The sequence below is a fragment of the Oncorhynchus clarkii genome, chromosome 22, assembly GCF_045791955.1.
Source record: "Oncorhynchus clarkii lewisi isolate Uvic-CL-2024 chromosome 22, UVic_Ocla_1.0, whole genome shotgun sequence".
Classification (NCBI taxonomy): Eukaryota; Metazoa; Chordata; class Actinopteri; order Salmoniformes; family Salmonidae; genus Oncorhynchus; species Oncorhynchus clarkii.
The window spans coordinates 51,242,766-51,261,912 of record NC_092168.1 but is presented as its reverse complement, the minus strand read 5'-3'; the positions used below and the strand labels follow the sequence as shown (position 1 = coordinate 51,261,912).

Below are 19,147 nucleotides of genomic sequence, written 5' to 3'. Positions count from 1 at the left end.
AGCCAGGGGAACACTCAGACATCATTTACAGATAGCCAGGGGAACACTCCAACACTCAGACATTATTTACAGATAGCCAGGGGAACACTCAGACATCATTTACAGATAGCCAGGGGAACACTCCAACACTCAGACATAATTTACAGATAGCCAGGGGAACACTCAGACACCATTTACAGATAGCCAGGGGAACACTCCAACACTCAGACATTATTTACAGATAGCCAGGGGAACACTCAGACATCATTTACAGATAGCCAGGGGAACACTCCAACACTCAGACATTATTTACAGATAGCCAGGGGAACACTCAGACATTATTTACAGATAGCCAGGGGAACACTCAGACACCATTTACAGATAGCCAGGGGAACACTCAGACATCATTTACAGATAGCCAGGGGAACACTCCAACACTCAGACATTATTTACAGATAGCCAGGGGAACACTCAGACATCATTTACAGATAGCCAGGGGAACACTCCAACACTCAGACATAATTTACAGATAGCCAGGGGAACACTCAGACACCATTTACAGATAGCCAGGGGAACACTCCAACACTCAGACATTATTTACAGATAGCCAGGGGAACACTCAGACATCATTTACAGATAGCCAGGGGAACACTCCAACACTCAGACATTATTTACAGATAGCCAGGGGAACACTCAGACATTATTTACAGATAGCCAGGGGAACACTCAGACACCATTTACAGATAGCCAGGGGAACACTCAGACATCATTTACAGATAGCCAGGGGAACACTCCAACACTCAGACATTATTTACAAAAGATACATTTTTGTTTAGTGAGTCCACCAGAGGCAGTGGGGATGACCACGTGTTCTGTTGATAAGTGTGCCAATTTCACCATTCTCCTGTCCTGCTACGCACTCAACATGTAACAAGTACTTTTGATTGTCAGGGAAAATGTATGGAGTAAAAAGTTGTCAAATATAAATACTAAAGTACAGATACCCCCCAAAAAACTACTTAAGTACTACTTTAAAGTATTTGTACTTAAGTACTTTACACCACTGAGTATATTGGACGCTGGGCTGAAGGGAGTTGTTGTTTTCATTAAGCAAATATTCAGCCTAGTTAAATACAATGACTACAATCCATTGTGCCTGTTCTACTGTGGCTTGGACAGAGATGTAAACACTTAGATAAGAAACACACACACCGCACGATCAAGGAAAGTACACAACACAATGTTAAGAGAGACAGACACAGTTACTGAAAGTATTGCCTTATCTGCTCTGAAGAACTTGTAAAATGATTTGGTCAGAATCTCCATTAAAAAGCTCTAATCATTTTAAAGTCACTATTTCAGGATGTATTTAATGTAAAAAAACAAACACATGGTCCTTCATACTGCACACAGAGACATGAGTTGGGTAATGAGTTCATCTGACTCTGGGTAACTAGAGAAACACACTATACAATGCTACTTAATTCATCCCTGAGAGGCAGTTTGTTGACGTCTGACAAGGTGCTTCAGACAGGACACACACACACACACACACACACATCGACACACACACATCAACAGACAGACAGACAGACAGTTTACCCCTGCCATTAATAACAACTATCTCTAGAATCGTCCCTAGGTTTTTCTTAATGGTCCTGTTATCCAGGTGGATGGCCTCGAGCTCAAACGAGACTCCGCTCCTATTGGTAGGGCACTTGACAGCGCAGGTCGGCATCCAAGGGTGCGGATTTGGAACTGTGGGTTGAGGACATATGTCTGCTGTCCCCCAGGATGTGATGGGCTTTTCCTCCTGGCCTGCAGCTCAGAGAACGAGGCCAGGTCGTCTGAGAGACCTACGGTACCCCAGATGGTCATAGGGAAGGTCTCACAGCAGTTGTTCACAGTGAATTGGAGGTCACTTCCTGTTCTTGACAGAGAGGGATGTGAAGCAGCACACCGAAGGAGAAACACAGAAGGTGTTTGTGGACACTGACTGAGTTCAGTTTCCTGAGGAATAAATAACTTGTTTTGTTTTGCTCAAACTTCAGGGTGTCAAAGATGGTACCAATATATTTATACTGGTCCGCAGTGTCCATCTCCTCACCTGGTCCGAAATGTCCACCTCCTCACCTGGTCCGCAGTGTCCACCTCCTCACCTGGTCCTGAGTGTCCACCTCCTCACCTGGTCCACAGTGTCCACCTCCTCACCTGGTCCACAGTGTCCACCTCCTCACCTGGTCCACAGTGTCCACCTCCTCACCTGGTCCTCAGTGTCCAACTCCTCACCTGGTCCACAGTATCCACCTCCTCACCTGGTCCACAGTGTCCACCTCCTCACCTGGTCCACAGTGTCCAACTCCTCACCTGGTCCACAGTATCCACCTCCTCACCTGGTCCACAGTGTCCACCTCCTCACCTGGTCCACAGTGTCCACCTCCTCACCTGGTCCACAGTGTCCACCTCCTCACCTGGTCCACAGTGTCCACCTCCTCACCTGGTCCGCAGTGTCCACCTCCTCACCTGGTCCGCAGTGTCCATCTCCTCACATGGTCCGAAATGTCCACCTCCTCACCTGGTCCTCAGTGTCCATCTCCTCACCTGGTCCGCAGTGTCCACCTCCTCACCTGGTCCTGAGTGTCCACCTCCTCACCTGGTCCACAGTGTCCACCTCCTCACCTGGTCCACAGTGTCCACCTCCTCACCTGGTCCTCAGTGTCCAACTCCTCACCTGGTCCACAGTATCCACCTCCTCACCTGGTCCACAGTGTCCACCTCCTCACCTGGTCCACAGTGTCCACCTCCTCACCTGGTCCACAGTGTCCACCTCCTCACCTGGTCCACAGTGTCCACCTCCTCACCTGGTCCACAGTGTCCACCTCCTCACCTGGTCCACAGTGTCCACCTCCTTTTCCAATGTTGATCACCTGGTCCATCCTTCTGAAGTCGTCTTGGAGACATTTAACTCTGTCTCTTTTAATTGTAATGATACTGTCTTCCCCCAGGCGGTGCATTCTGGTGAGACCTGTGGTGTGTGTGGTGTGGTATGGTATGGTATGTGTTATCCTCTGTAACCTTCCCTCAGGCGGTGCGGTCCCTGAAGGAGACCATGGAGGACTGTTGGGACCAGGATGCTGAGGCCAGGCTGACCGCTCAGTGTTCAGAGGAGCGCATGGCTGAACTACTGCTGATCTGGGACAGGACCAAGTCTGTCAGCCCCACGGTTAACCCTATGACCACCACACTGCAGAACGAGAGGTGAACACACACACACACACACACACAGGACCACGGTTAACCCTGTGACCACCACACTGCAGAACGAGAGGTGAACACACACACACACACACACACACACACACACACACACACACACACACACACACACACAGGACCACGGTTAACCCTATGACCACCACACTGCAGAACGAGAGGTGAACACAAACACACACACTCACACACACACACACAGGACCACGGTTAACCCTATGACCACCACACTGCAGAACGAGAGGTGAACACACACACACACACTCACACACACAGGACCACAGTTAACCCTATGACCACCACACTGCAGAACGAGAGGTGAACACACACACACACACACACACACACACAGGACCACGGTTAACCCTGTGACCACCACACTGCAGAACGAGAGGTGAACACACACACACACACAGGACCACGGTTAACCCTATGACCACCACACTGCAGAACGAGAGGTGAACACACACACACACACACACAGGACCACGGTTAACCCTATGACCACCATACTGCAGAACGAGAGGTGAACACACACACACACACAGGACCACGGTTAACCCTATGACCACCACACTGCAGAACGAGAGGTTAGCCCTATGGTTATCCCCATGACCACCACACAGGGCACCAGTACTGAGTAACGATATCTTGGCTATATACACAGGGTACCAGGCTATATACACAGGGTACCAGGCTATATACACAGGGTACCAGTACTGAGTAACGATATCTTGGCTATATACACAGGGTACCAGGCTATATACACAGGGTACCAGTACTGAGTAACGATATATTGGCTATATACACAGGGTACCAGGCTATATACACAGGGTACCAGTACTGAGTAACGATATATTGGCTATATACACAGGGTACCAGGCTATATACACAGGGTACCAGTACTGAGTAACGATATATTGGCTATATTCACAGGGTACCAGGCTATATACACAGGGTACCAGTACTGAGTAACAATATATTGGCTATATACACAGGGTACCAGTACTGAGTAACGATATATTGGCTATATACAGTGAGTACCAGTACTGAGTCTATGTGCAGGGGTACAAGGTAATAACATGGTTATATACACAGGGTACCAGTACTGAGTCTATGTGCAGGGGTACGAGGTAATAACATGGTTATATACACAGGTACCAGTACTGAGTCTATGTGCAGGGGTATGAGGTAATAACATGGCTATATACACAGGTACCAGTACTGAGTCTATGTGCAGGGGTACGAGGTAATAACATGGCTATATACGGTGGAGTACCAGTACTGAGTCTATGTGCAGGTACGAGGTAATAACATGGTTATATACACAGGTACCAGTACTGAGTCTATGTGCAGGTACGAGGTAATAACATGGTTATATACACAGGTACCAGTACTGAGTCTACGTGCAGGGGTACGAGGTAATTGAGGTACATATGTACATGTAGGTAAGGGTAAAGTGGCGAGGAAACAGGATAGATTATAAACAGTAGCAGCAGTGTATATGATGGCTCAAAAAAGGGTCAATGCTATTTGGTTACCTAGTTCAATGTCTTATGGCTTGGGGATAAAAGGTGTTCAACCAACCAGCATCCAGGATCCAATCAACCCATTTTATAAGGAAGCAATAAGGCCAGGAGGTGTGGTATACACCACAGCTAAGGGCTGTTCTTAAACACGACGCAACGCGGAGTGCCTGAATACAGCCCTTAGCCGTGGTATATTGGCCATTCATCATAGTCACCTGAGGTGCCTTATTGCTGTTATAATCTGGTTACCACCGTAATTAGACCAGTGAAAATATATATTTTTGTAATACCCGTGGTATACGGGTACACCATGGCTGTCAGCCAATCAGCATTCAGGGTTCGAACCACCCAGTTGATAATAATGTATAGTCAGCTGGTCGCTGCGCACGGCACTATATCAACACACCTGGACACGCTATATCAACACACCTGGACCCGCTATGTCAACACACCAGGACCCACTATATCAACACATCTGGACCCACTATATCAACACACCTGGACCCACTATATCAACACACCTGGACCCGCTATATCAACACACCAGGACCCGCTATATCAACACACCAGGACCCGCTATATCAACACACCTGGACCCGCTATATCAACACACCTGGACCCACTATATCAACACACCTGGACCCGCTATGTCAACACACCAGGACCCGCTATATCAACACACCAGGACCCGCTATATCAACACACCTGGACCCGCTATATCAACACACCAGGACCCGCTATATCAACACACCTGGACCCACTATATCAACACACCTGGACCGACTATATCAACACACCTGGACCCGCTATATCAACACACCTGGACCCGCTATATCAACACACCAGGACCCGCTATATCAACACACCTGGACCCACTATATCAACACACCTGGACCCGCTATATCAACACACCTGGACCCACTATATCAACACACCTGGACCCACTATATCAACACACCTGGACCCACTATATCAACACACCTGGACCCGCTATATCAACACACCTGGACCCACTATATCAACACACCTGGACCCGCTATATCAACACACCAGGACCCGCTATATCAACACACCAGGACCTGCTATATCAACACACCTGGACCCACTATGTCAACACACCAGGACCCGCTATATCAACACACCTGGACCCGCTATATCAACACACCAGGACCCACTATATCAACACACCTGGACCCGCTATATCAACACACCAGGACCTGCTATATCAACACACCAAGACCCGCTATATCAACACACCTGGACCCGCTATATCAACACACCTGGACCCGCTATATCAACACACCTGGACCCACTATATCAACACTCCTGGAACCGCTATATCAACACACCTGGACCCGCTATATCAACACACCAGGACCCGCTATATCAGCACACCTGGACCCACTATATCAACACACCTGGACCCGCTATATCAACACACCTGGACCCGCTATATCAACACACCTGGACCCACTATATCAACACTCCTGGAACCGCTATATCAACACACCTGGACCCACTATATCAACACACCAGGACCCGCTATATCAACACACCTGGACCCACTATGTCAACACACCTGGACCCGCTATATCAACACACCAGGACCCGCTATATCAACACACCAGGACCCGCTATATCAACACACCTGGACCCGCTATATCAACACACCTGGACCCACTATATCAACACTCCTGGAACCGCTATATCAACACACCTGGACCCCCTATATCAACACACCAGGACCCACTATATCAACACACCTGGACCCACTATATCAACACACCTGGACCCACTATATCAACACACCTGGACCGACTATATCAACACACCTGGACCCGCTATATCAACACACCTGGACCCACTATATCAACACACCTGGACCGACTATATCAACACACCTGGACCCGCTATATCAACACACCAGGACCCGCTATGTCAACACACCTGGACCCGCTATATCAACACACCAGGACCCGCTATATCAACACACCTGGACCCGCTATATCAACACACCAGGACCCGCTATATCAACACACCTGGACCCACTATATCAACACACCTGGACCCACTATATCAACACACCTGGACCCGCTATATCAACACACCAGGACCCGCTATATCAACACACCAGGACCCGCTATATCAACACACCTGGACCCGCTATATCAACACACCTGGACCCGCTATATCAACACACCTGGACCCACTATATCAACACTCCTGGAACCGCTATATCAACACACCTGGACCCGCTATATCAACACACCAGGACCCGCTATATCAGCACACCTGGACCCACTATATCAACACACCTGGACCCGCTATATCAACACACCTGGACCCACTATATCAACACACCTGGACCCACTATTTCAACACACCTGGACCCGCTATATCAACACACCAGGACCCGCTATATCAACACACCTGGACCCGCTATATCAACACACCAGGACCCACTATATCAACAACCAGTTGTTAGAGTGTTGGACCAGTAACCAGCAGGTACCCTAGTGGTCAGAGCGTTGGGTCAGTAACCAGCAGGTAGACTAGTGGTCAGAGCGTTGGACCAGTAACCAGCAGGTAGACTAGTGGTTAGAGTGTTGGACCAGTAACCAGCAGGTAGACTAGTGATTAGAGCGTTGGACCGGTAACCAGCAGGGTAGCCTAGTGGTTAGAGTGTTGGACCAGTAACCAGCAGGGTAGCCTAGTGGTTAGAGTGTTGGACCAGTAACCAGCAGGGTAGCCTAGTGGTTAGAGTGTTGGACCAGTAACCAGCAGGGTAGCCTAGTGGTTAGAGTGTTGGACCAGTAACCAGCAGGGTAGCCTAGTGGTTAGAGTGTTGGACCAGTAACCAGCAGGGTAGCCTAGTGGTTAGAGTGTTGGACCAGTAACCAGCAGGGTAGCCTAGTGGTTAGAGTGTTGGACCAGTAACCAGCAGGGTAGCCTAGTGGTTAGAGATTTGGACCAGTAACCAGCAGGGTAGCCTAGTGGTTAGAGTGTTTGACCAGTAACCAGCAGGGTAGCCTAGTGGTTAGTGTTGGACCAGTAACCAGCAGGGTAGCCTAGTGGTTAGAGTGTTGGACCAGTAACCAGCAGGGTAGCCTAGTGGTTAGAGTGTTAGACCAGTAACCAGCAGGGTAGCCTAGTGGTTAGAGTGTTGGACCAGTAACCAGCAGGGTAGCCTAGTGGTTAGAGTGTTGGACCAGTAACCAGCAGGGTAGTCTTGTTGTTAGTAACCAGCAGGGTAGCCTAGTGGTTAGAGCGTTGGACCAGTAACCAGCAGGGTAGCCTAGTGGTTAGAGTGTTGGACCAGTAACCAGCAGGGTAGCCTAGTGGTTAGAGCGTTGGACCAGTAACCAGCAGGGTAGCCTAGTGGTTAGAGTGTTGGACCAGTAACCAGCAGGGTAGCCTAGTGGTTAGAGTGTTGGACCAGTAACCAGCAGGGTAGCCTAGTGGTTAGAGTGTTGGACCAGTAACCAGCAGGGTAGCCTAGTGGTTAGAGTGTTGGACCAGTAACCAGCAGGGTGGCCTAGTGGTCAGAGTGTTGGACCAGTAACCAGCAGGGTAGCCGTTGAGCCAGTAACCGACAGGTTACCGACTAAGGTGAACAATCTGTCGACGTGCCCTTAAGCAAGGCACTTAACCCTAATTTGCTTTACTTTGGTTTCATACTACTGTCTGACCCTTTAAAACAACACATTTCACCTTTCCGGTGTCTGTGACAATTACATCTTAGTATCAGAACACACCACCTTGAGTTATTTGAGTCACGTCTCTTTTTTCCTATTAAATATGGGTGAAGGTCATGTTTTTGAAAAGACGATCTGCTTGCCCCTGTCGTGTAAGGTTTGGTCTGTTACGCTGCAGGTTTACATGACATCAGTTTTATTTCTATCTGCTTCCCCTACAGGAACCTGTCCCACAGCCGCAGGGGTCCTAAAGTCAGCCCCTACCCAGACTACTCCTCCTCCTCCTACATCGAGGACCACGAGGGCCACACGGTGAAGAACCTTCCTGGGGGGGACACCTCTGTATCGGGTACCTCCTCCGTCGGCGTCCTGGGTGGAACTAGCAGTGTACCCGCAGGCCCAGAGAAGAACCGAAACTCCATCAATGCCGAGCGTCAGCAGGCTCAGGCCCGTCTGCCCAGCCCGGAGAGCAGCGGCGCCAGCCTCTCCACACCCAACACCGTCATGACCACCATCTCTGAGTCTGGTCAAGGGGAGGACTCATCCGGCCCACTAGGTGGTGCTGTGTTGGTGCCGGTGTGTCTGCAGCTGACCCAGGAGGACTTGGAGACCACCAAGCTGGACCCTAAAGAGGTTGACAAGAACCTGAAGGAGTCTTCTGATGAGAACCTTATGGAGCACAGCCAGAAACAGTTCTCTGCTCCAGACCCCCTCAGCTGTAAGTCTTCCTCCCTGCTCTATCCCCTCATCAAGCTGGCTGCGGAGGTGACTGGGGCCGGGCCTGGGGCCCAGGGAGGGTCTGAGTCCGGGGCCAGTGGGATGGGGGACCCTCCAGCTACTATGTTCCCCCTGCCCAAACAGCAGAACCTCCCCAAGCGGCCCACCAGCCTACCACTCAACACCAAGGCCAAGGAGGGCTCTGGTTCCTCCAGGCTGAAGTCTGGGAAACACCGGTCCAACCTGAAGCAGGTAGAGACGGGCGTGGCCAAGATGAACACGGTCGCCCCAGCGGCAGAGCCACGCCTTGTTAACGTTACCAACAACGGGCCAACGGCCGTAGGAAACGGGGTGCGGAGCGGCGTAAGCGTCGTGGTCGTCAACGGTTACCTGAACGGAGGCGTGGCCTCTTCAACTGGAGGCGGGGCTCCTTACGGGACTACCAATCCGGCGGGCCCTCAGGGGGAGTTGGGCGGAGCGACACCCTTGTTACAGACCCAGCTCAGCGGAGAGGACAGTAGACTCAACATCAACTCCAGTCCTGATGAACATGAACCACTGCTAAGGAGAGAGCAGCCCACCGCATGTGACCAGAGACCAACCAATCACCTGGCGGGCCGCACCAACACTAACAACAACAACAACCGTCTGGTGATCACATGTCCATCTGTAGAGGGACAGCCTGAACCCCTCACCTTTGTCCCCATACCTAGACCTGTCTCTGTACCCAAACCCATCTCCGTACCTATCACTGCCCCTCTCACTGCCCAACTACCAGCCCCAGTCTCAACCCCAGTCCCAGTCCCAGCCCCAGTCCCAGTCCCATCCCCAGTCCCAGCACCAGTCTCAACCCCAATCCCAGTCTCAAACCCAGTCCCAGTCTCAAACCCAGTCCCAGTCTCAACCCCAGTCCCAGTCTCAACCCCAGCCCCAGTCTCAACCCCAGCCCCAGTCTCAACCCCAGTCCCAGTCTCAACCCCAGCCCCAGTCCCAGTCTCAGTCCCAGTCCCAGTCCCAGTCCCAGACTCAACCCCAGTCCCAGTTCCAGTCTCAGTTCCAGTCCCAGTCCCAGTCTCAACCCCAGTCCCAGTCCTAGTCTCAACCCCAGCCCCAGTCCCAGTCTCAACCCCAGTCCCAGCCCCAGTCTCAACCCCAGCCCCAGTCCCAGCCTCAGTCCCAGTCCCAGTCTCAACCCCAGTCCCATTCTCAGCCCCAACCCCAGTCCCAGTCTCAGTCCCAGTCTCAACCCCAGTCCCAGTCCCATTCTCAGCCCCAACCCCAGTCCCATTCTCAACCTCAGCCCCAGCGGCCCTCAGACAGCCCAAACCCAGACGACCTGAGAGACCCTGCTCCCTGGACCTGTCTGGCTCCTCACACAACAGCTCTTCAGGTGAGAAAAGAACACGCCGCACATCTCTCTACCTCAGTCCACCCTTCCCTCTCTACTTCCCCTCCTCTCTACCTCTCCTTCACTCTGTCTCTCTACCTCAGTCCACCCTTCCCTCTCTACTTCCCCTCCTCTCTACCTCTCCTTCACTCTGTCTCTCTCTACCTCAGTCCACCCTTCCCTCTCTACTTCCCCTCCTCTCTACCTCTCCTTCACTCTCTGTCTCTCTACCTCAGTCCACCCTTCCCTCTCTACTTCCCCTCCTCTCTACCTCTCCTTCACTCTCTGTCTCTCTACCTCAGTCCACCCTTCCCGCTCTACTTCCCCTCCTCTTTACCTCTCCTTCACTCTCTGTCTCTCTCAACCTCAGTCCACCCTTCCCTCTCTACTTCCCCTCCTCTCTACCTCTCCTTCACTCTCTGTCTCTCTCTACCTCAGTTCACCCTTCCCTCTCTACTTCCCCTCCTCTCTACCTCTCCTTCACTCTCTGTCTCTCTCAACCTCAGTCCACCCTTCCCTCTCTACTTCCCCTCCTCTCTACCTCTCCTTCACTCTCTGTCTCTCTCTACCTCAGTTCACCCTTCCCTCTCTACTTCCCCTCCTCTCTACCTCTACTTCACTCTCTGTCTCTCTCTACCTCAGTCCACCCTTCCCTCTCTACTTCCCCTCCTCTCTACCTCTCCTTCACTCTCTGTCTCTCTCAACCTCAGTCCACCCTTCCCTCTCTACTTCCCCTCCTCTCTACCTCTCCTTCACTCTCTGTCTCTCTCTACCTCAGTCCACCCTTCCCTCTCTACTTCCCCTCCTCTCTACCTCTCCTTCACTCTCTGTCTCTCTCTACCTCAGTCCACCCTTCCCTCTCTACTTCCCCTCCTCTCTACCTCTCCTTCACTCTCTGTCTCTCTCTACCTCAGTCCACCCTTCCCTCTCTACTTCCCCTCCTCTCTACCTCTACTTCACTCTCTGTCTCTCTCTACCTCAGTCCATCCTTCCCTCTCTACTTCCCCTCCTCTCTACCTCTCCTTCACTCTCTGTCTCTCTCTACCTCAGTCCACCCTTCCCTCTCTACTTCCCCTCCTCTCTACCTCTCCTTCACTCTCTGTCTCTCTCTACCTCAGTCCACCCTTCCCTCTCTACTTCCCCTCCTCTCTACCTCTCCTTCACTCTCTGTCTCTCTCTACCTGAGTCTCTCTTCTTCCTTTCTTTCCTTTTTTTCTATCGCTCTCTCTCTCTGATGTGTCGTTCCCCTACATAGTCGCATCCGCCACAGCTGAGTGTTGCTCTGAATAATCTCCCCCACGTCAGCCTATAGGGAGGAGGTCAGAGACCTGGCAGTGTGGTGTGAGCCTATAGGGAGGAGGTCAGAGACCTGGCAGTGTGGTGTGAGCCTATAGGGAGGAGGTCAGAGACCTGGCAGTGTGGTGCCAGCCTATAGGGAGGAGGTCAGAGACCTGGCAGTGTGGTGTGAGCCTATAGGGAGGAGGTCAGAGACCTGGCAGTGTGGTGCCAGCCTATAGGGAGGAGGTCAGAGACCTGGCAGTGTGGTGCCAGCCTATAGGGAGGAGGTCAGAGACCTGGCAGTGTGGTGCCAGCCTATAGGGAGGAGGTCAGAGACCTGGCAGTGTGGTGTGAGCCTATAGGGAGGAGGTCAGAGACCTGGCAGTGTGGTGCCAGGACAACTCCCTCAACGTGAGCAAGACAAAGGAGCTGATCGTGGACTATAGGGAAAGGAGTGCCGAATCTGATATTTATTAATTACATGATTTTACTTTCAGATTTGTGTTTATTGTTGTGAATTGTTAGATATTACTGCACTGTTGGAGCTAGGAACACAAGCATTTAGTTAGATACTCCTGCACTGTTGGAGCTAGGAACACAAGCATTTAGTTAGATATTACTGTACTGTTGGAGCTAGGAACACAAGCATTTAGTTAGATACTACTGCACTGATGGAGCTAGGAACACAAGCATTTAGTTAGATACTACTGCACTGTTGGAGCTAGGAACACAAGCATTTAGTTAGATATTACTACACTGTTGGAGCTAGGAACACAAGCATTTAGTTAGATACTACTGTACTGTTGGAGCTAGGAACACAAGCATTTAGTTAGATACTACTGCACTGATGGAGCTACAGTAGGAACACAAGCATTTAATTAGATATTACTGTACTATTGGAGCTAGGAACACAAGCATTTCTCTACACCCGCAATAACATCTGTTAAATATGTGTATGGACCAATAACATCTGTTAAATATGTGTATGGACCAATAACATCTGCTAAATATGTGAATGGACCAATAACATCTGCTAAATATGTGAATGTGACCAATAACGTTTGATTTGATTTCACAGTTCATAAGAACATCAGTCAATTGAAATACATTCATGAATTCATTAGGTCCTAATCTATGGATTTCAAATGACTGGGAATACAGATATCCATCTGTTGGTCACAGACACTTTAAAAAGAAAAGGTAGATCAGTAAAACAATCCGTATCTGGTGTGAACACCATTTACCTCATGCGGCGTGACACATCTCCTTCACATAGAGTTGATTAGGCTGTTGATTGATCAGGCTGTTGATTCATCAGGTGTTGATTGATTGTAGAATGTTGTCTCAATCCTCTTCAATGACTATGTGAAGTTGATAGATATTGAATCTGGAACACGCTGTCGTACAGGTAGATCCAGAGCATTCCAAACATGGTCAATGGGTGACATGTCTGGTGAGTATGCAGGCCATGGAAGAACTGGGACAATTTCAGCTTCCAGGGATTGTGTACAGAACCCCACCATCACCATGGGACACTGTTCACAATGGTGACATCAGCAAACCATCTGCCTGGTACAGTTGAAACAGGGATTCATCTGTGAAGAGCACATTTCTCCAGTGGCCATCAAAGGTGAGCATATGCTCACTGACGTCTGTTATGACGCCGATCTGCAGTCAGGTCAAGAGCCTGGTGAGGACGACGAGCACGCAGATGAGCCTCCCTGAGACGGTTTCTGACAGTTTGTGCAGAAGTTCTTTGATTGTGCAAACCCACAGTTTAATCAGCTGTCCGGGTGGCTGGTCTCAGACAAACCCACAGTTTAATCAGCTGTCCGGGTGGCTGGTCTCAGACAAACCCACAGTTTAATCAGCTGTCCGGGTGGCTGGTCTCAGACAAACCCACAGTTTAATCAGCTGTCCGGGTGGCTGGTCTCAGACAAACCCACAGTTTAATCAGCTGTCTGGGTGGCTGGTCTCAGACAAACCCACAGTTTCATCAGCTGTCCGGGTGGCTGGTCTCAGACAAACCCACAGTTTAATCAGCTGTCCGGGTGGCTGGTCTCAGACAAACCCACAGTTTCATCAGCTGTCCGGGTGGCTGGTCTCAGACAAACCCACAGTTTCATCAGCTGTCCGGGTGGCTGGTCTCAGACAAACCCACAGTTTCATCAGCTGTCCGGGTGGCTGGTCTCAGACAAACCCACAGTTTCATCAGCTGTCCGGGTGGCTGGTCTCAGACGATCTCACAGGTGAAGAAGCTGGATGTGGAGGTCCTGGGCTGGCGTGGTTACACCTGGTCTGTGGTTGAGGAGGTCCTGGACTGGCGTGGTTACACCTGGTCTGTGGTTGAGGAGGTCCTGGGCTGGCGTGGTTACACCTGGTCTGTGGTTGAGGAGGTCCTGGGCTGGCGTGGTTACACCTGGTCTGTGGTTGTGGAGGTCCTGGGCTGGCGTGGTTACACCTGGTCTGTGGTTGAGGAGGTCCTGGACTGGCGTGGTTACACCTGGTCTGTGGTTGAGGAGGTCCTGGGCTGGCGTGGTTACACCTGGTCTGTGGTTGAGGAGGTTCAGGGCTGGCGTGGTTACACCTGGTCTGTGGTTGAGGAGGTCCTGGGCTGGCGTGGTTACACCTGGTCTGTGGTTGAGGAGGTCCTGGGCTGGCGTGGTCACACCTGGTCTGTGGTTGAGGAGGTCCTGGGCTGGCGTGGTTACACCTGGTCTGTGGTTGTGGAGGTCCTGGGCTGGCGTGGTTACACCTGGTCTGTGGTTGTGGAGGTCCTGGGCTGGCGTGGTCACACCTGGTCTGTGGTTGAGGAGGAGGTCCTGGGCTGGCGTGGTTACACCTGGTCTGTGGTTGAGGAGGTCCTGGGCTGGCGTGGTTACACCTGGTCTTTGGTTGAGGAGGTCCTGGGCTGGCGTGGTTACACCTGGTCTGTGGTTGAGGAGGTCCTGGGCTGGCGTGGTCACACCTGGTCTGTGGTTGAGGAGGTCCTGGGCTGGCGTGGTTACACCCGGTCTGTGGTTGAGGAGGTCCTGGACTGGAGTGGTTACACCTGGTCTGTGGTTGAGGAGGTCCTGGGCTGGCGTGGTTACACCTGGTCTGTGGTTGAGGAGGTCCTGGGCTGGCGTGGTTACACCTGGTCTGTGGTTGAGGAGGTCCTGGGCTGGCGTGGTTACACCTGGTCTGTGGTTGTGGAGGTCCTGGGCTGGCGTGGTCACACCTGGTCTGTGGTTGTGGAAGTCCTGGGCTGGCGTGGTCACACCTGGTCTGTGGTTGAGGAGTTCCTGGGCTGGCGTGGTCACACCTGGTCTGTGGTTGTGAGACCGGTTTGACGTACTGCCAAATTCTGTACGACATTGGTGGCTGTTTATTGTAGAGACATTGACATTAAATTATCTGGTAATAGCTCTGGTGGACAATCAGCTTCCTCAACTTGAGACACCTGTGGAATTGTGTTGTGTGATAAAACTGCACATTTTAGTGTCCTTTTATTGTGACTGATGTGACTTATGTCAAATCAAATTTTAGAATCAAATGTTATTTGTCACATGCACTGAATACAACAGGTGTAGTAGACCTTACCGTGAAATGCTTACTTACAAACCCTTAACCAACAATGCAGTTCAAGAAATCGAGTTAAGAAAATCTTTACTAAATAAACTTAAGTTTAAAAAAAGTCTAATCAAAAAGTAACACAAGAAAATTACAAACAATAACGAGGCGGTACCGGAACCGTGTCAGCTTTGATCCACTTGTACTTACTTTGCCTTCTGGAAGGATGATAGCGGGGTGAACAGGCAGTGGCTTGGGTGGTTGTTGTCCTTGATTATATTTTATGCCTTCCTGTGACATCGGGTGGTGTAGATGTCCTGAAGGGCAGGTAGTTTGCCCCCGGTGATGCGTTGTGCAGACCTCACTACCCTCTGGAGAACCTTACAGTTGTGGGCGGAGCAGTTAACATACCAGGTGGTGATACAGCCCGACAGGATGCTTTCAATTGTGCATCTGTAAAAGTTTGTGAGTGGTTTTTGGTGACAGCCTCTTGCGCCTTCTTCACCACACTGTCTGTCATGCAAATTAATTATTTAAAATCATACAATGTGATTTTCTGGATTTTTGTTTTAGATTCCGTCTCTCACAGTTGATGTGTACCTATGATAAAAATTACAGACCTCTACATGCTTTGTAAGTAGGGAAACCTGCAAAATCGGCAGTGTATCAAATACTTGTTCTCCCCACTGTACCTCTCGTGTCTGAGCCATTGAATTGCGATTCTACTTTGTCTCTATACTGACGCTTAGCTTGTTTGATTGCCTAGCTGAGGGAATAGCTACACTGTTTGTATTTGGTCATGTTTCCTTGCCATGATTAAAAGCAGTGGTTCGCGCTTTCAGTTTTGCGTGAATGCTGCCATCAATCCACTGTTTCTGGTTGGGGAAGGTTTTAAAAGTCACAGTGGGTACAACATCACTGATGCACTTGCTAATTAACTCACTCACCAAATCAGTGTATCCATCAATGTTGTTGTTAGACGCTATCCGGAACATATCCCAGTCCACGTGATCGAAGCAATCTTGAAGCGTGGAATCAAGATTGGTCGGACCAGCGTTGAACAGACCTGAGCACGGGCGTTTCCTGTTTTAGTTTCTGTCTTTAGGCTGGGAGCAACAAAATGGAGTCGTGGTTAGATTCGCCGAAAGGAGGGCGGGGGACGGCTCTGTATGCGTCGCGGAAGTTAGAGTAACAATGATCCAGAGTTTTGCCAGCCCGGGTCACGCATTCGATATGCGGAAAAATTTAGGGAGCCTTGTTTTCAGAATAGCTTTGTTAAAATCCCCAGCTACAATAAATGCACCCTCAGGATATCTGGTTTCCAGTTTACATGGAGTCCAATGAAGTTCTTTCAGGGCCGTTGATGTGTCTGCTTGGGGGGGATATACACAGCTGTGATTATAATCGAAGAGAATTCTCTTGGTAGATAATACGGTCGGCATTTGATTGTAAGGAAGTCTAGGTCAGGTGAACAAAAGGACTTGAGTTCCTGTATGTTGTTATGATCACACCACAACTCGTTAATCATAAGGCATACACCCCCGCCCTTCTTCTTACCAGAGTGATGTTTGTTTCTGTCGGCGCGATGTGTGAAGAAACCGGTTGGCTGTACTCACTCTGATAACGTATCCTGAGTGAGCCATGTTTCCGTGAAACAGAGCATGTTACAATCTATGATGTCTCTCTGGAAGACAACCCTTGCTCGGAGTTCGTCTACCTTGTTGTCAAGAGACTGGACATTGGCGAGTAGTATCCTCGGGAGTGGTGGCCGATGTGCCCGCCTACAGAAGACCGCTCCGTCTTCCCCTTCTGCAGCGCTGTTGTTTTGGGTCGTCTACTGCGATACGATCCATTGTCCTGGGTGGTGGTCCAAACAGAGGATCTGATCCATTGTCCTGGGTGGTGGTCCAAATCAAATCAAATCAAATCAAATTTTATTTGTCACATACACATGGTTAGCAGATGTTAATGCGAGTGTAGCGAAATGCTTGTGCTTCTAGTTCCGACAATGCAGTAATAACAAGTAATCTAACTAACAATTCCAAAACTACTGTCTTGTACACAGTGTAAGGGGATAAAGAATATGTACATAAGGATATATGAATGAGTGATGATACAGAGCAGCATAGGCAAGATACAGTAGATGGTATCGGGTACAGTATGTACAAATGAGATGAGTATGTAAACCAAGTGGCATAGTATAGTATAAAGTGGCTAGTGATACATGTATTACATAAGGATACCGTCGATGATATAGAGTACAGTATATACGTATGCGTATGAGATGAATAATGTAGGGTAAGTAACATTTATATAAGGTAGCATTGTTTAAAGTGGCTAGTGATATATTTACATCATTTCCCATCAATTCCCATTATTAAAGTGGCTGGAGTTGAGTCAGTGTCAGTGTGTTGGCAGCAGCCACTCAGTGTTAGTGGTGGCTGTTTAACAGTCTGATGGCCTTGAGATAGAAGCTGTTTTTCAGTCTCTCGGTCCCAGCTTTGATGCACCTGTACTGACCTCGCCTTCTGGATGATAGCGGGGTGAACAGGCAGTGGCTCGGGTGGTTGATGTCCTTGATGATCTTTATGGCCTTCCTGTGACATCGGGTGGTGTAGGTGTCCTGGAGGGCAGGTAGTTTGCCCCCGGTGATGCGTTGTGCAGACCTCACTACCCTCTGGAGAGCCTTACGGTTGAGGGCGGTGCAGTTGCCATACCAGGCGGTGATACAGCCCGCCAGGATGCTCTCGATTGTGCATCTGTAGAAGTTTGTGAGTGCTTTTGGTGACAAGCCGAATTTCTTCAGCCTCCTGAGGTTGAAGAGGCGCTGCTGCGCCTTCTTCACGATGCTGTCTGTGTGAGTGGACCAATTCAGTTTGTCTGTGATGTGTATGCCGAGGAACTTAAAACTTGCTACCCTCTCCACTACTGTTCCATCGATGTGGATAGGGGGGTGTTCCCTCTGCTGTTTCCTGAAGTCCACAATCATCTCCTTAGTTTTGTTGACGTTGAGTGTGAGGTTGTTTTCCTGACACCACACTCCGAGGGCCCTCACCTCCTCCCTGTAGGCCGTCTCATCGTTGTTGGTAATCAAGCCTACCACTGTTGTGTCGTCCGCAAACTTGATGATTGAGTTGGAGGCGTGCGTGGCCACGCAGTCGTGGGTGAACAGGGAGTACAGGAGAGGGCTCAGAACGCAACCTTGTGGGGCCCCAGTGTTGAGGATCAGCGGGGAGGAGATGTTGTTGCCTACCCTCACCACCTGGGGGCGGCCCGTCAGGAAGTCCAGTACCCAGTTGCACAGGGCGGGGTCGAGACCCAGGGTCTCGAGCTTGATGACGAGCTTGGAGGGTACTATGGTGTTGAATGCCGAGCTGTAGTCGATGAACAGCATTCTCACATAGGTATTCCTCTTGTCCAGATGGGTTAGGGCAGTGTGCAGTGTGGTTGAGATTGCATCGTCTGTGGACCTATTAGGGCGGTAAGCAAATTGGAGTGGGTCTAGGGTGTCAGGTAGGGTGGAGGTGATATGGTCCTTGACTAGTCTCTCAAAGCACTTCATGATGACGGATGTGAGTGCTACGGGGCGGTAGTCATTTAGCTCAGTTACCTTAGCTTTCTTGGGAACAGGAACAATGGTGGCCCTCTTGAAGCATGTGGGAACAGCAGACTGGTATAGGGATTGATTGAATATGTCCGTAAACACACCGGCCAGCTGGTCTGCGCATGCTCTGAGGGCG

At 50.3% G+C, this 19,147-nt stretch overlaps 1 protein-coding gene across 2 annotated transcripts in view; it reads left to right on the top strand.

Moving 5' to 3' along the window:
- LOC139380998 (bone morphogenetic protein receptor, type II b (serine/threonine kinase)) overlaps positions 1–19,147 on the top strand; it is a 151,632-nt gene that overhangs the window by 115,309 nt on the left and 17,176 nt on the right. For both annotated transcript variants that reach the window (XM_071124223.1, XM_071124224.1), the window contains 2 exons: positions 3,065–3,237; positions 8,695–10,580. In XM_071124223.1, the coding sequence (XP_070980324.1) occupies positions 3,065–3,237; positions 8,695–10,580 (2,059 nt within the window). The remainder of the gene's footprint in view (positions 1–3,064; positions 3,238–8,694; positions 10,581–19,147) is intronic.